Here is a 26,788-nt window from a genome sequence, read left to right on the forward strand (position 1 = left end):
TCTTACTCAGGGGAGAGTCTCTGCCTTTTTGTTCTCTTAAGGCACTGAGCTGATTAGATGAGGTCTACCAGTTTAGGGAGGGCAATCTGCTTTACTCTATCAACTTCAGTGTAAATCTCATCCTCAGCAAGCACACACTCACAGACACGCCTGGAATAGTGTTTGACCAATATCTGGGCACTCTGGCTCAGTCACTTTGACAAATAAAACTAACCATCACACTTCTTCTATTTGTGCTTTCTGTTGAATTGTCTTCGAGCTTGTTTATCTTTCCTCCTGCAGTATCTAATTTGATATTAATCTTTTGTTATGATTTTAAAAAGCAAGCACAAGATGTTGTGTTTTTCAGTTTTAAAGTTTTCCTTAAAAAAAAAAGGAAACAGCTTTCATCTCTGTCTTGAAATTTCCCATATCTTCAACCCACTGTATCCATTGTTGACATATTTATCATTGTTATTAATAACAATGTTATAATTGTTTGAAATATTTGGTAATTCTGAAATCTGGGTAATCTGTAGGTCAGTTTCAATTGATAGATTTTTTTTTTTCTTGTGACCTTGGTCACAAATTTTCCATTTAGTTGCATGTCTTAAACTTTTCTTTTTTAATTACAACTTGAGCATGTCAATGATACATTTTAGAAACTATGATTTATCTTCCTTTGGATGATGTTGAACTTGTTCTAGTATGTAATTAAATTATTTGCAGATCACCTTGATATTGTCACAGCCTCGTTTCAGGCTTTGTTAAAGTGAGTCTGTTTCAATTTTGTTCTTAATCCTAGAGTTGTCTCTTAGTACCAGCTGTGGTCTTTATTCCTAAGATATGGTCTTTCTGGGGTTTACATTGGAAAGTCTCAAACTTTGTCTCTCATACAGTGGGTATTTACTAAAACATCTGTCCACTTTTCAGCCATTGTTTTCCTCAGTGAACTATTTTTTTTTTGAATTTGACTGCACCAGGTCTTAATTGTGGCATGTGGGCTCTTCCGCTGCTGCTTGCAGGATCTTTGTTGTGGCATGCGAGGTCTAGTCCCCTGGCCAGGCGGCAAACCTGGGTCCCTGCATTGGGAGTGCAGGGTCTTAGCAGCTGGACCATCAGGGGAGTCCCTTCTTTGTGAACTTCATGGAATCTTGCATCCTGTATGAACAGTTAAGCTCTCATTCAAGATTTGAGGGGACTTTCACATAGATTTGGGGCTTCCGTGGTGGCTCTGTTGCAGTGCAGGAGACCAGGGTTCAGTCCCTGGGTCAGGAAGATCCTTTAGAGAAGGGAGTGGCTACCCACTCATGTATTCTTGCCTGGAGAACTCCATGGACAGAGGAGCCTGCCGGGCTATGGTCCGTGGGGTCGCAGAGAGTCAGACACGACTGAGGGACTCACACATACATAGATTTTGGGCTCCTTTTTGTGGGTTTCTCCTTTGCAGTGTTCCTCCTTCCTTTCCAGTGACTTCAGTAGCCCCACACTCCTTCATTTCTGACCTGTAAGACTGTGGTTTTCTACCTGAGCTCTATTTTCTGTGCATCTCACAGAGTAGGGAAGTGCCTCGTGGGGAAAGCTGTTTGAATTTGGATCTCACCCAGTGTGTTTCTTTTCTCTCAGTGGTTGAATCCTCTCCTATTTTTGTCAGCTTTTGATCGCTTGCCTTCAAATAGGTGTTGTTTTTTTCTTAATTTAAAAATTCTGTCCAGAGTTTATAACAATTGATCTGTGGGTTAATCTGATATAAGCTATATGTTTTGTAAATGTGTGAAAGTCGCTCAGTCATGTCTGACTCTTTGCGACCCCATGAACTTTATAGTCCATGGAATTCTCTAGGCCAGAATACTGGAGTGGGTAGCCTTTCCCTTCTCCAGGGGATCTTCCTGACCCAGGAATCGAACCAGGGTCTCCTGCATTGCAGGCAGATTCTTTACCAACTGGGCTATCAGGGAAGCCCTATAATAATAAAATAATATAAATAAATGTATCTAAACATTGTATTATTACTTTTTAATTGCATGGCATAGGAATATGTTGTTTTCTCAAATACTGGAGCATTCTCCGTAAACCTGGTCTTCCTTTATACTTCCATTTCCATTTGCCGTCTCCTGCCCAGTCTGATAAGCACAGTTACCTCTTTGATTTGCTTTTCTCTGTTCCAACAGAAGTATTGAAATGTGTAGTAGTATTCTTTTTATAAGTAGATAAATGGTATCATACTGCAGTATCCTTAGTTAGGTAAATAGTAGTATAATATGATTTTCAAAAATATCTTTTTGTCAGTCAGCAAAAAGTATTTTGAAATCTGTCCATGTTGATATATAGAGAGATGAATTAACTTTAAAATTAGAGCAGAAATAAATGCAAAAGAAACAAAAGAGACCATAGCAAAAATCAACAAAACCAAAATCTCGTTCTTTGAAAGGATAAATAAAATTGACAAACCATTAGGCAGACTCATCAAGAAACAAAGGGAGAAAAATCAAATCAATAAAATTAGAAATGAAAATGGAGAGATCACAACAGACAACACAGAAATACAAAGGATCATAAGAGACTACTATCAACAATTATATGCCAATAAAATGGACAACGAGGAAGAAATGGACAAATTCTTAGAAAAGTACAACTTTCCAAAACTGGACCAGGAGGAAATAGAAAATCTTAACAGACCCATCACAAGCACGGAAATTGAAACTGTAATCAAAAATCTTCCAGCAAACAAAGCCCAGGTCCAGACGGCTTCACAGCTGAATTCTACCAAAAATTTAGAGAAGAGCTAACACCTATCCTGCTCAAACTCTTCCAGAAAATTGCAGAGGAAGGTAAACTTCCAAACTCATTCTATGAGGCCACCATCACCCTAATACCAAAACCTGACAAAGATCCCACAAAAAAAGAAAACTACAGGCCAATATCACTGATGAACATAGATGCAAAAATCCTTAACAAAATTCTAGCAATCAGAATCCAACAACACATTAAAAAGATCATACACCATGACCAAGTGGGCTTTATCCCAGGGATGCAAGGATTCTTCAATATCCGCAAATCAATCAATGTAATACACCACATTAACAAATTGAAAAACAAAAACCATATGATTATCTCAATAGATGCAGAGAAAGCCTTTGACAAAATTCAACATCCATTTATGATCAAAACTCTCCAGAAAGCAGGAATAGACAGAACATACCTCAACATAATCAAAGCTATATATGACAAACCCACAGCAAACATTATCCTCAATGGTGAAAAATTGAAAGCATTTCCTCTAAAGTCAGGAACAAGACAAGGGTGCCCACTTTCACCATTACTATTCAACATAGTTTTGGAAGTTTTGGCCACAGCAATCAGAACAGAAAAAGAAATAAAAGGAATCCAAATTGGAAAAGAAGAAGTAAAGCTCTCACTGTTTGCAGATGACATGATCCTCTACATAGAAAACCCTAAAGACTCCACCAGAAAATTACTAGAACTAATCAATGACTATAGTAAAGTTGCAGGATATAAAATCAACACACAGAAACCCCTTGCATTCCTATACACTAATAATGAGAAAACAGAGAAATTAAGGAAACAATTCCATTCACCATTGCAACGGAAAGAATAAAATACTTAGGAATATATCTACCTAAAGAAACTAAAGACCTATATATAGAAAACTATAAAACACTGGTGAAAGAAATCAAAGAGGACACTAACAGATGGAGAAATATACCATGTTCATGGATTGGAAGAATCAATATAGTGAAAATGAGTATACTACCCAAAGCAATCTATAGATTCAATGCAATCCCTATCAAGCTACCAACAGCATTCTTCACAGAGCTAGAACAAATAATTTCACCATTTGTATGGAAATACAAAAAACCTCGAATAGCCAAAGCTATCTTGAGAAAGAAGAATGGAACTGGAGGAATCAACCTACCTGACTTCAGGCTCTACTACAAAGCCACAGTTATCAAGACAGTATGGTACTGGCACAAAGACAGAAATATAGATCAATGGAACAAAATAGAAAGCCCAGAGATAAATCCACGCACATATGGACACCTTATCTTTGACAAAGGAGGCAAGAATACACAATGGATTAAAGACAATCTCTTTAACAAGTGGTGCTGGGAAATCTGGTCAACCACTTGTAAAAGAATGAAACTAGAACACTTTCTAACACCATACACAAAAATAAACTCAAAATGGATTAAAGATCTCAACGTAAGACCAGAAACTATAGAACTCCTAGAGGAGAACATAGGCAAAACACTCTCTGACATACATCACAGCAGGATCCTCTATGACCCACCTCCCAGAATATTGGAAATAAAAGCAAAAATAAACAAATGGGACCTAATTAACCTTAAAAGCTACTGCACATCAAAGGAAACTATTAGCAAGGTGAAAAGACAGCCTTCAGAATGGGAGAAGATAATAGCAAATGAAGCAACTGACAAACAACTAATCTCGAGAATATACAAGCAACTCCTACAGCTCAACTCCAGAAAAATAAATGACCCAATCAAAAATGGGCCAAAGAACTAAATAGACATTTCTCCAAAGAAGACATACAGATGGCTAACAAACACATGAAAAGATGCTCAACATCACTCATTATCAGAGAAATGCAAATCAAAACCACTATGAGGTACCATTTCACACCAGTCAGAATGGCTGCGATCCAAAAGTCTACAAGCAATAAATGCTGGAGAGGGTGTGGAGAAAAGGGAACCCTCTTACACTGTTGGTGGGAATGCAAACTAGTACAGCCACTATGGAGAACAGTGTGGAGATTCCTTAAAAAACTGGAAATAGACCTGCCTTATGATCCAGCAATCCCACTGCTGGGCATACACACTGAGGAAACCACAAGGGAAAGAGACACGTGTACCCCAATGTTCATCGCAGCACTGTTTATAATAGCCAGGACATGGAAGCAACCTAGATGTCCATCAGCAGATGAATGGATAAGAAAGCAGAGGTACATATACACAATGGAGTATTACTCAGCCATTAAAAAGAATACATTGGAATCAGTTCTAATGAGGTGGATGAAACTGGAGCCTATTATACAGAGTGAAGTAAGCCAGAAAGAAAAACACCAATACAGTATACTAACGCATATATATGGAATTTAGAAAGATGGTAACAATAACCCTGTGTACGAGACAGCAAAAGAGACACTGATGTATAGAACAGTCTTATGGACTCTGTGAGAGAGGGAGAGGGTGGGAAGATTTGGGAGAATGGCATTGAAACATGTAAAATATCATGTATGAAACGAGTTGCCAGTCCAGGTTCGATGCACGATACTGGATGCTTGGGGCTGGTGCACTGGGACGACCCAGAGGGATGGAATGGGGAGGGAGGAGGGAGGAGGGAGGAGGGTTCAGGATGGGGAACACATGTATACCTGTGGCGGATTCATTTTGATATTTTCCAAAACTAATACAGTTATGTAAAGTTTAAAAATAAAATAAAATTAAAAAAAAAATAAACTGCTGAATAGCATTTTACCAATTTATTTAGTTTCTTTATTGATAGGCATTCAGGTTGTTTCTAGTTTTTGCCATTAACATTGATGATTTCATGAATATTCTTGTACACATCACTTAATATATGTTTTATTGTGCTAAACAGTTGGAAGTAGAGTTACTGACTCATACAGGATGTGGATTTACCATTTTGCTGGCTATTGCCAGATTCTTAAGTGGTTTACTGTGTACTTTTGAGGAATCTGGCTGTTTACAGTTGGCGCCTTTGATGACCACATAGTAGCTCATACTATGACCACATACTTTGCAGGCCTTTATGATCAGGGGCGAGTTATCTCCTAGAAACTTTTCTCATGGAGATGTTGTGATTCCTTGAAATAATGTATATTGTAAAGAATTTCTACTCCAATTTCTGGTCCATAGAAATGCTCAAATGTTGACTCTTAATATCACCCTCACCATATGCTGGATATGAAGATGATCTTGGTGATGTGATTTCACCAGAATTGAATAGGCTTAGCTCTGTAGCATTGACTGACATGATGATTTTAGTGACTGGTCGTATCTGGAGTTAGGTGTAACCATTAGAGCAGTGGTTTTCAGCTCTGACTGTACATCAGTCACTGGGGAGCTTTGAAATATCCTGAAGCCCTGGCTGCACTCAAAATCAATTAAAACAGCAGCTTTTAGATGGGACCCAGGCATCTGCTGTTTTTAAAGTTTTGGAGGTAATTTCAGTGCATTCAGTTTTCAGAATGTCTGGGATAGAATATGTACATTCTTTTGAATTCTTCTAGAAAGTTCATTAAGGTTGAAGTTGAAAGGGGTGTGATTTTGTTATCCTTTGGTAAAAGACAACCTTAGTTTGTGCTACAAAGTTGATACCATCTCTTCCTTAATTTTCAGCTATTTTTTGCTTTGATAGGTCCTGTGTACATCTTTAAATTAAGTAAAGAGTAGATTAAGGACATCCTATTCTATCAGTTTATGGGCATGATTCTGCCACAAAGAATCCCATTTTCTTCTTTTCTATGGCTAGGTTGTGTTCTTATATTTCAGTAGTTTTTCTGCCTCTGTTTAGGATACTTTGGAAGATAGCATGATATTAACATTTATTCTGTAATTGCAGAGTTTTAGCATAGATATATCAACACTTAATTTCATATGGCTAGTTAATATGGCCAGTTTCAAATTTTTTATTTTGAAGTACTTATAAATTCACATGCAATCCTAAGAAATAATACAGAGAAATTCCATGTACCTTTTGCCCAGTTTCCTCCCATGGGAACATCTTGCCAAACTGATAGTATAATATCACATTCAAGATATTGACAGTCAAGATACACAGCACTTTCATCACCACAGGGATCACGCATGTTGCTCTTTTATAGTCTCACCCACTCACCTCCCACCTTCATCCTTTCCTTGACACCTGGCAGTTACTAATCTTTCTCCATTTGTATAATTTTGTCATTTCAAGAATGTTATATAAATGGTGTCCTATAGGATATGAGTTTTTGGAAACTGGCTTTTTTTATCACTTAGTGTAATTTTCTTGCAATTCATTCAGGTGATTGTGCTTATCAATAGCTTGTACCATCTTAATTGCTAAACAGAGGATATACCACTGTTTGTTTAATCCTTTACCTACTGAAAGGCATTTGGGTGTTTCCAGTTCGGGGCTATTATAAATAATGCTGTTATAAATAAAAATTCACGTACATTTTTTCGTAAATCTTCTTTTAAATTTTGGTAAAATACACAATGTAAAATTTACCATCTTAAACATTTTTAATGGTACATTTCAGTGGCTTTAATTATATTTACACTGTACAACTGTGACTACCATCTGTCTACAAAATGCTTTTCATCTGAAAAACTGAAACTCTGTTTTCATTAAATGCTAACTTCTCCCTTGTGTCCTTCCCCCTGGCCCTTGGCAACCAACTTTCTGAGTTCTGTCGCTATGAATTTGACTACTCTAGGTACCTTTTATAAGTGGAATTATACACTTTTCATTGTGTGACAGGCCTATTTCACTTACATCATGTCCTCAAGGTTCAGCCATGTTGTAGCACATGTCAGAATTTCTTTTTAAGGCTGAATAATATGCTGTTTTATGTATACACTACATTTTGTATATCCATTTATACACTGACTGGGTTGAAGCAACTTGGGTTGCTTCTGGTGTTTGGCTATTATGCATAATTGCTGCTGTGAACAGAGGTGTATAAATATCTGCTTTCGATTCTTTTGGGTACCCAGAAGTGAAATTGCCAGGTTATATGGCAATTCTGTTTTTAGTTTTTCAAAGAACCATTGTACTTTTTTTCACTGCAGCTCCACCATTTAAAATTCTCAGTAATAGTGTACAAGGGTTCCAGTTTCTCCACAGCCTCGTCAGTGCTAAGTCACTAGTTGTGTTCAACTCTTTGTGACCCCCTGCAGCCCGCCAGGCTCCTCTGTCCATGGGATTCTCCAGGCCAGAATACTGGAGTGGGTTGCCATGCCCTTCTCCAGGAGATCTTCCCAACTCAGGGGTTGAACCCATGTCTCTCTTAAGTCTCCTGAATTGGCAGGTGGGTTCTTTACCACTAGCACCACCTAGGAAGCCTTCAACAGCCTCATCAACCCTTGTTATTTTCTGCATTTGTTTGTTTTGTAACAGTCATCCTAATGGGTATGAGGTGGTATCTCATGATTTTTACTTGCATTTGCCTAATAATTATGCTGTTGAATATCTTTTCCTGTGCTTACTGGCCATTTGTATATCTCCTTAAATGTCTGTCTCTGAAAAGAGGAAAAAGCAGTAGCCTTTTAAATTCCCTGGAGGTCACTTCAGATGGAGGGAGAGGCATTGCAACAATGGCTGTCTGTACCTCAGCCCAGAACCAGCAATTAGAGTATAGATTCTGGTATTTGGAGGATAGGGTCTCTATTGCTCACCTGGCTCTCACAAGCTATGGGAAAGCTACTGTAGGAATGTGTGTCTGGCTGCCTGCCACAGGGTTGGGAGTGGGGAGTTGGTAGAGGCTACTGAGCTATAAGCTGAAATTCACCCAAATTAACCACAGTTTATATCCACGCCTTCCCCTGGAAACCTTCCTCTTTAATAGACTCCAGAGTTCTATAATACATTAGACAGATTCTAGCAGGCCAGTTGTCTCGGTGTGGGGACAGATTCCTCGTGGTTCCTACTCTGCCATCTTAATTCTATCTCCAACTTATTAATTTTATATTAGACCATTCTGATTTAGGGATATTAATCTTATCTCATAACTATTTGCATATACCCTAAAATTTTAAACAATGTCATTTATCATTTACTTTTGCATATGATATCTTTTACCTTAAGACATTTAAAATTTTATGTGGTTTTTATCAATGAACCGTCTTTTAAAAATGTGTTAAAAAATATATATATATATTGAAGTATAGTTGACTTACAATGTTTCAGGTACACAGCAAGGTGATTCAGTTATACAAATACACATATATTATATTTGAAATTATTTTCCACCATAAGTTATTACAAGGTATTGACTATAGTTCCCTATGCTATACAGTAAACCTTTGTTGTTTGTTTCATATCTGTTTTTTAATTTGGCTTCCCTGATAGCTCAGTTGGTAAAGAATCCGCCTGCAATGCAGGAGACACCTGTTCAATTCCTGGGTTAGGAAGGTCTGCTGGAAAAGGAATAGGCTACCCACTCCTGAATTCTTGGGCTTCCCTTGTGGCTCAGCTGGTAAAGAATCTGCCTGCAATGCAGGAGACCTGGGTTTGATCCCTAAGTTGGGAAGATCTCCTGGAGATGGGAAAGGCTACGCACTCCAGTATTTTGGCCTGGAGAATTGGGATCACAAAGTTTCATATCTATTTTTTAATTAGAAATCTAGCATTCTAGTCATACTAAGTCAAACAAGTAGAATCAAAATGTCATAATTTTTTAGTTAGGCAAAAATTCATTAGTTTTCAAAAAATATATATCATACATATTTATATATATGTATACAAAAGTTTTTCTACTAGATAGAGGCTTGAAAAAGAACATAAAGAAAAAGATGGAGAAATTAGAGAACATAAACTAAATAAAATGGGACCATTGAATATAAAATAGAAAGAAATGAAACAAACTAGATAAAAGATCATCATATACTCCAGTTGGTTTTAAGCATGACTTCTCATTAGAAACATCTGGACCTCCAGAGGAAAAAAGCAATACCTGAGCATTTGTATTTTTCAAAAAAAATTCACGATAATTCTGATATGCATCTGGATTTTAAAAAGTGATTACAGGTTTTTCTATTAATCCTAGTTCTGGTGATACAGAGTTCTATTATTTTTCTGTTGACCAATCAGGATTAATACAATGGTATTCAGTGAGTAGTATTAAGTGAGTAATAGTTACATAATTACAGTAGTAGAAGATGTTTATCAGTTTTCACTGATAAACTGATAAACTTATCAATCAATAACCAGACAAAAAATAAAAGATAATTGCAATTGCAAGCTGTAATGGGAACATGATTAACTTAACAATATAAAATAATTACATACAGTTTGGGGGGGTGGTCAGGCAGAGTGATGTGGTAAGTGGAAGTGCACATGTTTTCATCCACTCAGTCAGTCTATGTCTTTTGGTTGGTGCATTTAATCCATTTATATTTAAGGTAATGATTGATATGTATGATCCTATTACCATTTTCTTAATTGATTTGGGTGTATTTTCTGTAGGTCTTTTCCTTCTTTTGTGTTTCCTGTCTTCTCTAGGCAGGAGCTTCTCTAGTTCCTTTAGCATTTGTGGTAAAGCTGGTTTGGTGGTGCTGAATTACTCTTAACTTTTGTTTATCTGGAAAGCTTTTGATTTCTCCATCAAATCTGAAGCAGAGTCTTGCTGGGTAGAGTGTTCTTGGTTATAGGTTCTTCCTTTTCATCACTTTAAATATATCATGCCATTCCCTTCTGGCTTGTAGAGTTTCTGTTGAGAAATCAGCTGATAGCCTGATGGGAATTCCCTTGTATGTTATTTGTCATTTTTCCCTTGTTACTTTTAATATTTTATTTCTGTCTTTAATTTTTGTCAGTTTGATTACTGTGTGTCTTGGTGTGTTCCTTCTTGGATTTACCCTTCCTGGGACTCTCAGCTTCTTGGACTTGGTTGACTATTTCCTTTCCCATGTTTGAGAAGTTTTCAGCTGTATCTCTTCAAGTATTTTTTCAGGTCCTTTTTCTCTTCTCCTTCTGGAACACTTATAATGCGAATGTTGGTGTGTTTAATGTTGTCCCAGAGGTCTCTTAGGCTGTCTTCAATTCTTTTCATTCTTTTTTCTGTATTTTGTTCTGCAGCAGTGATTTTCACCATTTTGTCCTCCAGGTCATTTATCCGTTCATCTGCCTCAGTTATTCTGCTATTGATTCCTTCTAGTGTATTATTCCTCTCTGTTTGTTTTTTAGTTCTTCTAGGTCTTTGGTAAACATTTCTTGCATCTTCTCAATCTTTGCCTCCATTCTGTTTCCAAGATCCTGGATCATCTTCACTATCATTATTCTGAATTCTTTTTCTGGAAAGTTGCCTGTCTCTGCTTCATTTAGTTATTTCTCTGGGATTTTATCTTGTCCCTTCATCTGGGACATAACTTTCTACTTTTTCATTATGGTTAACTTTCTGTAATATGTTTTGTGAGACTGTGCTTCTTCTTGATTATTCTGTCTGCCCTCTGATGGCTGAGGCTAAGAGGCTTGTGTAACCTTCTTGATGGGAGGGGTTGGCAATGGGAAAAAGTGGGTCTTGCTCTGGTGGGCAGGGCCTTGCTCAGTAAAGCTTTAATCCAATTATCTGTAGATGAGTGGGGCTACTCTCCCTCCCTGGTAGTTGTATGGCCTGAGGCGACATAGCCCTGGGGTCTGCGGGTATGAAAAGAAAAGACTAACTCCCCAGGTTGGTAGCTGCCCAATATGCTGCTGGAGATCAGTAGAGAAATAACTCCAGAAAGAATGAAGGGATGGAGCCAAAGCAAAAATAAGCTGAGGATGTGACTGGTGATAGAAGCAAGGTCCGATGCTATAAAGAGCAATATTGCATAGGAACCTGGAATGTTAGGTCCGTGAATCAAGGCAAATTGGAAGTGGTCAAACAGCAGATAGCAAGAGTGAATGTTGACATTCTAGGAATCAGCTAACTAAAATGGATTGGAATGGGTGAATTTAACTCAGATGACCATTATATCCACTACTGTGGGCAGGAATCTCTTAGAAGAAATGGAGTAGCCATCATGGTCAACAAAAGAGTCTGAAATGCAGTACTTGGATGCAGTCTCAAAAATGACAGAATGATCTCTGTTCGTTTCCAAGGTAAACCATTCAATATCACAGTAATCCAAGCCTATGCCCCAACCAGTAATGCTGAAGAAGCTGAAGTTGAATGGTTCTATGAAGAACTACAAGACCTTCTAGAACTAACACCCAAACAAGATGTCCTTTTCATTATAGGGGACTGGAATGCAAAAGTAGGAAGTCAAGAAACACCTGGAGTAACAGGCAAATTTGGCCTTGGAATACTGAATGAAGCAGGGCAAAGGCTAATAGAGTTTTGCCAAGAGAACGCACTGGTAATAGCAAACACCCTCTTCTAACAACACAAGAGAAGACTCTACACATGGACATCACCAGATGGTCAACACCAAAATCAGATTGATTATATTCGTTGCAGCCAAAGATGGAGAAGCTCTATACAGTCAGCAAAAACAAGACTGGGAGCTGACTATGGCTCAGATCATGAACTCCTTATTGCCAAATTCAGACTTAAATTGAAGAAAGTAGGGAAAACCACTAGACCATTCAGGTATGACCTAAATCAAATCCCTTATGATTCTACAGTGGAAGTGAGAAATAGATTTAAGGGACTAGATCTGATAGATAGAGAGCCTGATGAACTATGGAATGAGGTTCGTGACAGTGTACAGGAGACAGGGATCAAGACCATCCCCATGGAAAAGAAATGCAAAAAAGCAAAAGGGCTGTCTGAGGAGGACTTACAAATAGCTGTGAAAAGAAGAGAAGTGAAAAGCAAAGGAGAAAAGGAAAGATATAAACATCTGAATGCAGAGTTCCAAAGAATAGCAAGGAGAGATAAAAAAAAGCCTTCCTCAGCGATCAATGCAAAGAACTAGAGGAAAACAACAGAATGGGAAAGAGTAGAGATCTCTTCAAGAAAATTAGATATACCAAGGAAACATTTCATGCAAAGATGGGCTTGACAAAGGACAGAAATGGTATGGACCTAACAGAAGCAGAAGATATTAATAAGAGGTGGCAAGGATACACAGAAGAACTGTACAAAAAAGAGCTTCACGACCCAGATAATCATGATGGTGTGATCACTCACCTAGACCCAGACATCCTGGAATGTGAAGTCAAGTGGGGCTTAGAAAGCATCACTACGAACAAAGCTAGTGCGGGTGATGGAATTCCAGTTGAGCTATTTCAAATCCTAAAAGATGATGCTGTGAAAGTGCTGCACTCAATATGCCAGCAAATTTGGAAAACTCAGCATTGGCCAAAGGACTGGAAAAGGTCAGTTTTCATTCCAATCCCAAAGAAAGGCAATGCCAAAGAATGTTCAAACTACTGCGCAATTGCACTCATCTCACACACTAGTAAAGTAATGCTCAAAACTCTCCAAGCCAGGCTTCAGCAACATGTGAACCGTGAACTTCCAGATGTTCAAGCTGGTTTTAGAAAAGGCAGAGGAACCAGAGATCAAATTGCCAACATCCACTGGATCATCGAAAAAGCAAGAGAGTTCCAGAAAAACATCTATTTCTGCTTTATTGACTATGCCAAAGCCTTTGACTGTGTGGATCACAATAAACTGTGGAAAATTCTTCAAGAGATGGAAATACCAGACCACCTGACCTGCCTCTTGAGAAACCTATATGCAGGTCAGGAAGCAGCAGTTAGAACTGGACATGGAACAACAGACTGGTTCCAAATAGGAAAAGGAGTACTTCAAGGCTGTATCATGAGAAATGCTGGAAGAATGGAAGAAGCACAGGCTGGAATCAAGATTACCAGGAGAAATATCAATAACCTCAGATATGCAGATGACACCACCCTTAGGCAAAAAGTGAAGAGGAACTAAAAAGCCTCCTGATGAAAGTGAAAGAGGAGAGTGAAAAAGTTGGCTTAAAGCTCAACATTCAGAAAACTAAGATCATGGCATCTGGTCCCATCACTTCATGGGAAATAGATGGGGAAATAGTGGAAACAGTGGCTGACTTTATTTTTCTGGGCTCCAGAATCACTGCAGATGATGATTGCAGCCATGAAATTAAAAGACGCTTACCTGGAAGAAAAGTTATGACCAACCTAGAGAGCATATTAAAAGGCAGAGACATTACTTTGTCAACAAAGGTCCATCTAGTCAAGGCTATGGTTTTTCCAGTTGTCATGTATGGATGTGAGATTTGGACTGTGAAGAAAGCTGAGCACTGAAGTATTGATGCTTTGAACTGTGGTGTTGGAGAAGACTCTTCAGAGTCCCTTGGACTGCAAGGAGATCCTACCAGTCCGTTCTAAAGGAGATCAGTCCTGGGTGTTCATTGGAAGGATGATGCTGAAGCCGAAACTCCAATACTTTGGCCACCTCATCGAAGAGTTGACTCATTGGAAAAGACCCTGATGCAGGAGGAGAAGGGGACAACAGAGGATGAGATGGCTGGGTGGCATCACCGACTCGATGGACATGAGTTTGAGTGAAGTCCGGGAGTTGGTGAGGGATAGGGATGCCTGGAATGCTGTTATTCATGGGGTCACCAAGAGTCAAACATGACTGAGCAACTGAACTGAAGTGAATGGTAAAGTCCAAGAGAGTTTACGCCCAGGGGGACTTCCAGTGTCTCTGTCCCTGTGGTGAGCCCTTGCCAACGCAGACCTCCACAGGAGGCCCTCCAACACTACGCGTGGTTTGTTCAGTCTCCTTTAGGGTTACTGCTCCTCTCCTCTGGGTCTTGGTGCTTGCAAAATTTTTTTGTGCTCTCCAAGACTGAAGTCTCTGTTTCCCTCAGTCCTCTGGAAGGCCTGTAATCAAAACCCTGCTGGCCCTCAAGGTCAGATTCCTTGGGGATTCTCAGTCCCTTCGTTGGATCCCCAGGCTGGGAAGCATGACGTGGGGTTTAGAACCTTCACCTCAGTGTGACAACTTCTTTGGTGTTATTGTTTTCCAGTCTGTGGATCACCCACCCAGCGGGTATGGGATTTGATTTTATCATGATTGCAACCATCTCTCTGTGGCTTCTTCTTTGTCTTTTGATTTGGGGCATCTTTTTCAGTAGGTTCCAGCATCTTCCTGTTGTTCAACAGCTAGTTGAAGTTTTGGTGCTCTTGCAGGAGGAGATATGTGTTCGTCCTTCTGCATCATCTTGACCTGGAAGCCCATCGGTGAACCATCTTTTTGATGGATTCTGGCTTTGATCACATTCAATGTAAAATACTCCAAAGTTAAAAAAAAATAAAATTAAAGTCTTCCTCAAAAAGACTGATATAAAAAGACTGATATTTATGTCTCATGTGTGATGGTTTAATCTTTTTGGACTTCTTTGTTTAGATTTTATATGTTTAAATTGTTATTACATGATTTCAGTTTTGTGTGTAGTGTGAGGTAGGAATTTACTTGTACTATTTCCCCCAAATAGGTAACATATTGTGCCAAGAAAGTTTACTGAGTAACATGTAGATTTCCAACTGGTATGAAATATCAGTGTTATTCTCAAATTCTCTTAGAATATACATGAATGTGTTTGTAAACTTATTGGTCATTTCCATTACCCTTTTTGTTTTGAGGGGGGTGGGAATCCATTATTACAGTATTGTTCTTAGACTTTGCTTTGAGGGTGGCTCTGGTTCCTTTTCCACCTAATTTTCCTAACATTTATTTTTCCGTATTTAACATTCTCTTGTTTAATCTTAAAAGTGATATGTTAGAGGATCTTTGTTATTTTTCCACTGTTATTATGATTAATTTACATCAATTTGGAGGAAATTAATATGTACTTAAAAGTACGATGAAACTTTATTCATTTTTTTATTAGTCAGTTTTCATTTATATTTGCCTGCACATATACCCTTTCCTTTGCATTTAATCCCCCACCTGTCTCCATACGTTTTTTTTGTCTTTGAGCTTTCACTTTGTATTATTTTGTCTGTTACTGAAGCACACCCTTTAGTATTCTCATTAGTATAGGGTCTGGCCAGTGATGAATTTGTTCATTCTTGTTCACCTGAAGCTATTTTTATTTCACTTTAATTTTTGAAAGTGAATTTTATTGGATATGGTGTTCTGGATGAGCAGGTATTTCAGCACATTGAGGAGAGCCATTTTGCCTAGATGCAGTTGGTCTTGGATTAGAGGGTAGGGTTGGGTTTGCTTGGTTCTGGCCTAGCCTTCCTGTGGGGGATCCCTCCTCTGGATTGGATTTATGGCTGTCCTTCATGTTGTGGAATCAAATTCAACTGCGCTAGTTTTAGCCAATGCTCAAAGTGCAATAATAATAGCTTTAGCCCTTAGTTTATCCCCAGAAAAGCTTGATATTTTTAATAAGTTTTTGTTTTAATGCTTTTAAGGTGGTAATTTTCATGTTTTATCCAGTATTTTTGATAATATTTGATGGGAGAAACTCTCTTAATAATTTAGTCTGCTATTATCAGAAAACTTTGTATTCTTTCCAGTGTTATATTCCAGTTTGTAATTCTCTCATCAGGTGAATCTAATTGTTTAAATCTGTATGTTAAATTTTAAAATTCCAATTATTGTTTTTTTTTTTTTTTTTACGAAGTTCTGTTTGGTTCTTCCTCAAGTCTGTCTGGACATTTTATCATCTATTGTTCCTTAGTTATACATTCAATATCTTCTTATGTCTATGAGCATAAACATATTTTATACTCTGTGTATGACTGATTATTCCAGTATGTGAAGTCTTCACAGGTTGGATTACACTTTCTAATGTTTGGCTGATTTTTATTTTTCATTTGGTGTGATTTATTTCTCATTCGTTTTATGATTTTTTTTTTTAAATGATGGGCTCATGTTAATTGGAACATGTAAATTCTTTGAGGAAAAACACAGGTTTTTCCAGGGAGTATTTGCATTTGTGTTTAATGAGTCTTTGAAGCATTACCTCACCAAAATCATTTGTTTTTTTTTAAATTTGTTTTTTCCAGGGCACATAAGTAATATGAAATCTCCTAATTCTGTCTGAATTTTAAAATATTTTTAAATATTTTAATGTTATATGTATCTGTATTTTTTCCTTATAATTCCAATTGTTTTTCTCTAAGCAGAAGCCCATGCTCACCCTGTGTGCATGTGTGCTTGCGTGCAGACACACACACACACACACACACACACACTAGATCTCCACATCCTGAACCAGCCAAGTGTAACATGACTTTTCTTCTCATATTTATAGCCAAGTCTGCTTATGGTTATAGTCAAGTGAACTTACAAGTTTCCTAATCTTTGTGTATTGTTGTGTTTTCTAGTTCTTCCTTTCATCAGGTGTATCATCCTTTGGGTCCCTCCTTCTTATGTGGATGATCTGTAATATGGTTTCTCCTGCTGCATTGTCCCAGTGTCTTTTGTCTCCTATGCACAGAGCCCTTCAAAATCAGAGTTGGCCATGGCATGCATTAGCAGACACTGCTGGAGAGCATCTACCTTCAGAACGTACTTCCCTCTCTGGATTTGACCTTTTCCTTAATTTTTAATCTTAGGTTATTTCTTTTTTTATTCTCCTCTCACCTCAGTGTACCTTGAAAAGGCTTATAAAACCCTTTATCCAACATTCTTAAGGATTTTGTCCTGAGAAGGCTCTTCAGGATACCTTGTCTACCCCACTGCCCTAATATTTTTCAAATGTTATTTTTAATGTTTCTTTTATAGGATTCAGTTTAGCTGCTTTTAAAAGAAACAAGAGGAAACTAGAGCTGGCAGAAAGGGTGGAAACAGATTTCATTCAACTAAAGAAAAGAAGACAATCAAGTGAAAAGGTCAGGAGGTGTTTGAAATATTAATAATTAATGTATCATAATGATATATTTAGCTTGCATTTAGATATGTAAGTTTCAGAATAGTATGACCCGGTAGAAATATAATGCATGCCACATATGTACTTTTCAAGTTTTCCATAGCTACATTTAAAAAAGTAAAAAGAAACAGGTAAAATTAATTTTAATATTTATTTCATTTAAACCAATGAACTCAAAAGTCGCTTTAAAAACGTTAACCAATGAGAAAATTATTAGCGAGCTATTCTATTTTCTTTTTTCAGTATTGTCTTCAAAAGCAGTGTATATTTCACACTTACAGCACGTCTCAATTGTGACACTAAATTTTCATTCGAAATATTTGATCTGTATTTAATATCATAAAATTAGTAGTTGATAAGGTAGGTTTATATAACAGGTTACATTACAAGCATACTTAAAACTTTCCAATAATTGAATATCTGTTCTAAAATTAAAGTTAATTAAAATGTACTAAAATTAAAGATCTAACGTCTTATTTGTCCTCACCATATTTTTAAGCACTCAGTAGCTCTGTGTGGCTCCTGGCCCCTGTTTTGGCCATTGCAGCTTTGGATGAAAATGGCTGTTCAGGGGATGGAGTGTTAGAGGGAAATGTGTGTATTGGATTCATGTAGGTTTCTTTGCATATTCTAATTGCATGTGTGTTTCTTGTTCTTAAACATTCTTTGTTTGCATTTCACGCGTTTGTGTGCCATCATGAGTCCGTGTGTGGCATTTATTAGGTGTTTAAGGGAATGGAAACAAGAGCTGTAACAGTCTTCCCCACCTGCGGCTTCAAGGTCAGTCAGCATCCAGTTCCTGATCTCATGTCACGTCAGCATTTGATAAACTTGGAATCTCAGTATTCTTTTTTGATTAGCCCTTCTGTAATCGCTCATCTACTGATTTACACTTTCTGTCATAGCTGTGTGTGGTTTACTCACGTATGAATGCATATGAAATTGTCTCTCGTAGTGAGAGATAGGTTTTACCAAGTTCTTTAAGGCTGCTATGTGGAGAACGGGGAGGCCGGCACAGAAGTGAGGAGACTAGGTGCACAGTTTTTATAGTTGGGAGATGATGGCGACTTGGACCATGGATGATGGAGATGGGGAGAAGTGACTACATCCAGGATATATTGTAAGGGTTCCTACAAAGGGCAGAAATTACCGGTGTCAGAAAGATTGGTGAGAAAGAGAGGGGATTTAAAGGTTTTAGTTTTAGTCATTTGGGTATTGACATTTCTTAAGGTGAGGGGAGTTAGAGAAAGTATGATTTCATGGTGATAGAGGTGGGAAGTGGAGAAAAAGAACTTTCTTAGTCCATATGTCCATATCCCCTTAACAGACTCACATTAACCAATACTTTTTATTTTCACCATAAACATATTATCGGATGCCGAAGTACCCTAAGCCCCCAAAGCTAATAGACCACTTTTAGTGTGCATTGTTCCTCTGCCCTCTTCAGTTGAATTTTGTGCCACTAAGAGTCTCATTATGCGCTTGTTTTCTATTGCTGTAGTTACATAGTTCTTCAAGTCTCCTGTAAACTGATGAATCAGTTCAGTTCAGTTCAGTTGCTCAGTTGTGTCCGACTCTTTGCAACCCCATGAATCACAGCATGCCAGGCCTCCCCGTCCATCACCAACTCCTGGAGTTCACTCAAACTCATGTCCATTGAGTCGGTGATGCCATCCAGCCATCTCATCCTTTGTCATCCCCTTCTCTTCCTGCCCCCGATCCCTCCCAGCATCAGGGTCTTTTCCAGTGAGTCAGCTGTTCGCATGAGGTGGCCAAAGTACTGGAGTTTCAGCTTTAGCATCAGTCCTTCCAATGAACACCCAGGATTGATCTCCTTTAGAATGGACTAGTTGGATCTCCTTGCAGTCCAAGGGACTTTCAAGAGTCTTCTCCAACACCACACTTCAAAAGCATCAGTTCTTCGGCACTCAGCTTTCTTCACAGTCCAACTCTCACATCCACACATGACCACTGGAAAAACCATAGCCTTGACTAGATGGACCTTTGTTGGCAAAGTAATATCTCTGCTTTTCAATATGCTATCTAGGTTGGTCATTGAGCTTAAAAAGAGAGTTGTCTGCTTGAGAATCAAAAGGGTTGTTTGTTTGAAAACTAATTTGAAAGAGCAGAGTGAGTCTGTAAAAATAGAATTATTTTTGCCATAGAATTAAGTTGGGGCAAGTCAGTTATAAAAGATTGAGAAAAATCATAAAAATCTAGAAGCTTTCTGTATTCAGAGTATGTTGTTAAATGTCTTTATATTCTTGTTCTATTTTAGATAAAATTTGAAATCATAGCACAATCCAGGCTGTTATAGAAAGATGATACGGAACATTTATATGTGGGCTTACATCCAGAGAAATGGCTTTGGTCTTATATTAAAAAGATTGGCTAGTGAATGAATGAATTGGTTTTGTGTTTTAATTAAGAAAGGATATATTTACAATATGTGTCCTTTTTCATGATTCTGTACTTCACCCAGAGGATAATCAATTTTTGAAAACTTTAAACAACCACTCATCAACGTGGTTAGGAGGATTTCCAATGAAAAGCTTGATGTGGCAGCAGGAGACACTGACTGTGGAGTTGGTTATATGCATCTGAAGTTAGGGGTAGGTCAGGAGGGAGTTTCTCATTTGGAAATTATTGGCATAAAAGGAATATAAATCCATATGGCCAGATGAGCTCACTGAGGAGTGAGTGAAGTTAGAGGTCTGAAAACTGAACCCGGGGCCAGACCGACATGCCTATGTTGGGAGGAGAAGAAACCAACGAAAGAAAAAGATGGAGCAGCCAGTGGGGTAGAAGGGACCCCAGGAGAGAGCAGCCAGGAAGCAGAGAGCAGCTCAGAGCCAGTCGTCACCGGGTCAGATGCTGCTGAGAAACAGGAGGCGGGCGGAGGCCGGGCCTCTGGACTCAGGACCTGGTGACTGCGGACCCGGGTGAGGATGGTCTCCCTGACGTGGAGGACTGTAGACCTGCTGCCGAGGCGCCATCGGGAGAACACGGTGGAGATAATGCTTTCAAGAAGTTTTGCTGTGGAGTTGGAAGCGGGGTCTAGACACCTTACTGTTTTCAGTGACCTTCTGAGAATTCAGTGATAATTTCACCTATGAAGTCTCCATTTCCTTATTTTTAAAATAGCGATATTTAAAATAGAAAATAGTGATATTCTGCTTCTGTGGCTGTTAGGAGAAACAGAAGTGTCAAGAGATGATCACGTGCTTGGTGACGGTCGTTCACGGAGGCCCCATCATCTTGCCTGTGCCGTTGTTTGCCTTCGTCTTTAATGTCGCTCCGCCGGAAGAGAAAGAAGGCTGCTCCGCCAGGCGTAGTCTTGCCGTGGAGAAGGGAGGGTGCTAAGGGATGCTGGCCGTGCTGGCTACAGAGCTGGAGTTCAGGTTCAGATGGCGTGGTTTAGACACCTGCAATGACAGGAAAATGTTTTCGGTATTCAGAATGTTTAAACTTTAATGTGTAAGAAGCACTGTGTTTTGACATTGACCTACAAAAATGACTCTGACCGAGCTTCTGTCTTTAGGGAAGGGTGCTGGCCACAGGTTTTGTCTTACAGATGTTTGCTGAGTAACCTTGGCAGAGGTGATAAAAAATGCTCCCAGAAAGAACAGGCTACCAGATAAGGAGCCAATGGAGCAGGAAATTACAATTTTTGAGAGGAAGTATAGCAACTTTTTAGAGATGTGACGGGAAAGGGCAGATAGCTGTTTTCTAAATTGACCTGTCTTTAGTTTATCACTGCCTGTCCTGTGTGTATAGTTTCCACATCGTTTTGGTTAGCCAGCATTGACTAAGGCCCAGCACTACTGTGTGTTGTGCTACATAAAAGAAGCTGTGAGTTGGGTATATAAACATAATGAAAAGAATAGGGTTTTTGGTAACTTTGCTAATGTTCACTTCTTTGGTTATTCAGTGTTGGAGGACATAAATATTGTCTTGAAAGGAGTATACAGTAGAATAAATATTTTTAAGCCTGATAAAAAAGGAAATAAATTTGGAGATTTTTGTTGCATTGATATTTCTCTTTTTTCTTAAAAAGGTAACTGATTGTCCAGACCTTGTCAAAGTACTAATTTTGTTGTTGCTGTTCAGTCAGTCGTGTCTGATTCTTTGTGACCCCATGGACAGTACTAATAGAAATCAGAGTTAAAGCAAGAAGAATATTTCATTAGCTTGCTACCTCAGTCAGAGTATTTTTATTTTTGTTAGTCTCTGACCATCTACACTTAGGTTTGACTTAGTTTAAAATAAGAATGGTTAATCACTGGGATGCTTTTGACTGCAAACAACAGAAAACCTGACAGTGGCTTAGGAAATGCATATTTGTCCCCCTGCTCCCTGGCGTATAAAAAATTTCCAAGTGGGTGGGTTGCAAGCTTTTGTGAGCTCAGGCTTCTAGTGATGCTGGAGCCAACATATCTGGGATTTCTCTTGGGCCTTTTCTCTCACGCCTCTTGCCTTATGGGTGGAATATGGTTTCTTTAATTTGAGGTGTCACGTCTGCATTGAAGGTGAGAAAGTGAGACCATGGAGGGTGGGGAAGGGGAGACTAGTGCCAGATGTGTCTGTCACCTTTTTATCTGGGATGCAAAGGTTTTCCAGGCTCCCTCTCAATGGAGTCCTCTTTAGTTATTTATTTTGGTCACATGACTATTCCCAGCTGCAAAAGAGCCTAAGAAATTGAGTGGATTTTCCTAATTACTCTCTCTCAGCTCATGACTTATCTTCCCAATAAAATAGTTCTTTCCTTGTCAAAGGAAGGGGAGGAGAGTGGTTATTAGGTAGGTAATTTATAGTGCATAGTGTGAACGGAGAACTTATTTTTGTCATTTTTCTCCCCACAATTAATATGTCCCTTGTTGCTGCAAACCAATACTGGCGTAAGCTGCTAATCTACCCATAAATCAAATAAAACCCATTTTGTTTTCAGTTTCAGAATACATGGGTTTATGATATAATATTAAAAAATGAGGAATAAATTCTGAGTAATTGTCTGTTCTTAATAATTGGTATCTTTGTTTCATCCATGCTTTTTTGTGTATGACTTAGCAGGGAAAACATGCTGGAGAAGGAAAAGATTATTATTTACTTGTAGTGCTGTGTAATATAGAGGTAGTAGTTGTTTGCTCTCTGTTCCACTCCCCTCTCTGGGTAAACCCAGCTGTTCTGGATTTTCTCTTACCCACTTCTTTCCCTTGCAGTATATTTAGGCAGTCCACACTTTGCATGATAGTGCTGGACCATGAAAATGACCATGCAAACCAAAATCGTACAAAGGGATTTTAATGGCAAAAGTTACACTTGTTTCATGACCTTTAAACATTTTTGTCAAAACATTAAAAATTCTTTTATTGTTGGTTATAAATGCACAGAGAAATAAGCAAAAAATTAAAATGAATATTTATTTAGTACACTAATTTAAAACATCAGAATTAGAGGGCTTTTTTTTTCTGTATAAAAAATTCATTATCAAGAGTAGTTTAAACAATGCTTGCCTTCCTGTCATATAACTTACAGCATGGAGTGAGTATCTGATTATGTCATGGTGAACTGTCAAACTCCCTTTGAATTTTGGATCTGCTTTCACCATTTTATCTTTTGCTGTTTCCATGTTATAAGTGATCCCTCAGTTCCTTTAATGTCAAATTTTTTCCAAGTGTTACTTCCTCTGTGACATCTTCATCCTTTTTGTTACAACTACATTCCTTATTTATATTGACCAATTTGTCTTCACTGAGTTTCTCTGAGTGTAGATCTAAAGTCTCTTGAATGGTGACAGTGTCTAAAATTCCCATGGTCAACTATTTCTTCTGTAACTTCATTTATTTTTATTGGAATTTCACTTCCAGCATTATCACTGCTTCTTTGGTTCACTTTCATCTTGGTTGTGTAGTGTCCTTTTTAGATTGTCAATTTTTAAAAAAATGGCTGCTGCTGCTGCTAAGTCACTTCAGTTGTGTCCAACTCTGTGCAACCCCACCAGGCTCCCCCGTCCCTGGGATTCTCCAGGCAAGAACACTGGAGTGGGTTGCCATTTCCTTCTCTAATGCATGAAAGTGAAAAGTGGAAGTGAAGTCGCTCATTCGTGTCCGACCCTCAGCGACCCCATGGACTGCAGCCCACCAGGCTCCTCCGTCCTTGGGATTTTCCAGGCAGGAGTACTGGAGTGGGGTGCCATTGCCTGCTCTGAAAAAAATGGCCTGTGGATTTATCACTGGGAGACAAGGAGGCGACACAGCTACACGCTTCGCTGTCTATCAGTGACAGACTGTGAATAAAACGGCACGATTGGTTACTGATAATGATGGACGTCTATGTAGTTAGCAGTGATCTTTGGACTGAAGAGCTAGTGAAGTTTATACTTTATGCAATTACTCACAGTTACTATACCATGTAATTGAAATTTGAACCATGTTGTTGAGTGACTGATACTATTTAATTGAGCTGTGATAACACATTTGTCTGTGTCAAAACCAGAACTGTTGGCCCTGTGGGGTTTCCTTCAGTCCGAGTCCAGTACTCACGGTGCCGTTTAGTGTGCTCCTCTGTCCTTTGTGACTGCCACGCACTGGCGTCTGGTTCTCCCCTGGCAGTGTTGCCTTGGACTCATTGTTGTTAGACTGTGGATCCATAATTCTTGTGGTATATGTGATGAGGTGATGAATGTTTTAAATTTATCTTTTGTTTTGATACAAAAAGTAAAAGGTAGTTGTGTTAGCATCAATCTTAGCATTTTTGAAAAAGGAAACTTTCTTTTGGAATGAAGTGCTTAACTCATTGACCAATAGCAGCTCTTACCTGGAGCTACCAGACTGACTGAATTGTTACATAACCTTGTTATATAAGGGAAGGAGGTGTTACCAAGAGGAGAGATCCATAGGTTGGGAAAACAAATAGACTCAGTGCCCAGGATAGTCTAAATTTCATAAATATCAGTTTCAAACAGCTAGCCCTGGACGTTACTATAAGGGGCTCTTTCATTCTTAGAGTATTAAAAGAGGTTGGGGGTATTGTTTGATCTCAACATTTTTGATGTTTCAAGCCTTTTTTTTCCCCTTTCATTTTTCACAAGCATATTGTGGAAATAGTTTCCATGTCTTTTCCTTTAATAACAGATTTTACAGTTGAATGTACATGGAATTCTTTGCCTCCTCCCATCACTTTTACAAATAATTTAAGTTTTCAATTAATTTCATAGATTTTAAATAGATGTTTTTGTACTTGCGTAGGGTGGGGAAATGATGGACAATCAGACCCTTGAGTACCCTTCATTTTTCTGTTTCCAACGAATGAGTTTAGAAAGGCTTGAATGCTTTTGTACAACATTGTGTGTTCAAAACCACTCTAAAGAGATGCTACAACTTCTAATTTTGTGTTCTTTAGCCACCACATAGGGACATCAAATTGGCCACATGTTTCAGAAAGGAAATGTTGGGCCTTGCTTTGTGCGCTTCATATAAATATATTCTATTCTTTTGAAGTATATTGTGGGTAACATTTTCCCCTTTTATCCACCATCTTGAAATTATTATGTAAACGCTTAACTGTATCATACTAAATCACTGTATTTTTTGGGTGAGAGGTAGGTTAAGATCAAAGAAAATAAATGCATGAAAAACAACATATTTCCCTCAGATTGTTCTATTTGTACTTGTGTGCGTGTCTGTGTATTATGTGTGCAGGGAAGGACTAATTATTCTTTTGCAGAAATTTGCTTGATCTGGTGTCCTACGGTGTCTCTCAAGAAGACAGTAAATGCATAGATATATGAGTAAACAGAAGTAAGAAACTCCTTTGCCTTCTCTTTTACATAAAGAAGTATACTTCATATATTTAATTTTTTTCTATAAACCTATAAATTCATCCTGTGGAGTGATTATCTTCCATTTGAAATTATTTCTTTGAACTGTAACATATTAAAATTTATATTTTCCTGTCCAAAGATGGAGAAGCGCTATACAGTCAGTAAAAACAAGACCAGGAGCTGACTGTGTCTCAGACCATGAACTCCTTATTGCCAAATTCAGACTTAAATTGAAGAAAGTAGGGAAAACCACTAGACCATTCAGGTATGACCTAAATCAAATCCCTTATGATTATACAGTGGAAGTGAGAAGTAGAGTTAAGGGCCTAGATCTGATAGATAGAGTGCCTGATGAACTATGGAATGAGGTTCGTGACATTGTACAGGAGACAGGGATCAAGACCATTCCCATAGAAAAGAAATGCAAAAAAGCAAAATGGCTGTCTGGGGAGGCCTTACAAATAGCTGTGAAAAGAAGAGGAGCGAAAAGCAAAGGAGAAAAGGAAAGATATAAACATCTGAGTGCAGAGTTCCAAAGAATAGCAAGAAGAGATAAGAATGCCTTCTTCAGCGATCAATGCAAAGAAATAGAGGAAAACAACAGAATGGGAATGACTAGAGATCTCTTCAAGAAAATCAGAGATATCAAAGGAACATTTCATGCAAAGATGAGCTCGATAAAGGACAGAAATGGTATGGACTTAGCAGAAGCAGAAGATATTAAGAAGAGATGGCAAGAATACACAGAAGAACTGTACAAAAAAGATCTTCACGACCCAGATAATCACGATGGTGTGATAAGTGACCTAGAGCCAGACATCCTGGAATGTGAAGTCAAGTGGGCCTTAGAAAGCATCACTACAAACAAAGCTAGTGGAAGTGATGGAATTCCAGTTGAGCTATTCCAAATCCTGAAAGATTTTGCTGTGAAAGTGCTGCACTCAATATGCCAGCAAATTTGGAAAACTCAGCAGTGGCCACAGGACTGCAAGAGGTCAGTTTTCATTCCAATCCCAAAGAAAGGCAATGCCAAAGAGTGCTCAAACTACTGCACAATTGCACTCATCTCACACACTAGTAAAGTAATGCTCAAAATTCTCCAAGCCAGGCTTGAGCAATATGTGAACCGTGAACTTCCTGATGTTCAAGCTGGATTTAGAAAAGGCAGAGGAACCAGAGATCAAATTGCCAACATCCACTGGATCATGGAAAAAGCAAGAGAGTTCCAGAAAAACATCTATTTCTGCTTTATTGACTATGCCAAAGCTTTTGACTGTGTGGATTACAATAAACTGTGGAAAATTCTGAAAGAGATGGGAATACCAGACCACCTGATCTGCCTCTTGAGAAATTTGTATGCAGGTCAAGAAGCAACAGTTAGAACTGGACATGGAACAACAGACTG

At 38.4% G+C, this 26,788-nt stretch overlaps 1 protein-coding gene across 8 annotated transcripts in view; it reads left to right on the forward strand.

Annotated features, from left to right (window-relative positions):
- TASP1 (taspase 1) overlaps nt 1-26,788 on the forward strand; it is a 278,804-nt gene that overhangs the window by 73,996 nt on the left and 178,020 nt on the right. For all 8 annotated transcript variants that reach the window (XM_044928288.2, XM_025264569.3, XM_044928287.2 and 5 more), the window contains one exon: nt 17,417-17,523. In XM_044928288.2, the coding sequence (XP_044784223.1) occupies nt 17,417-17,523 (107 nt within the window). The remainder of the gene's footprint in view (nt 1-17,416; nt 17,524-26,788) is intronic.

The sequence above is a fragment of the Bubalus bubalis genome, chromosome 14 (genome assembly GCF_019923935.1).
Source record: "Bubalus bubalis isolate 160015118507 breed Murrah chromosome 14, NDDB_SH_1, whole genome shotgun sequence".
Lineage (NCBI taxonomy): Eukaryota > Metazoa > Chordata > Mammalia > Artiodactyla > Bovidae > Bubalus > Bubalus bubalis.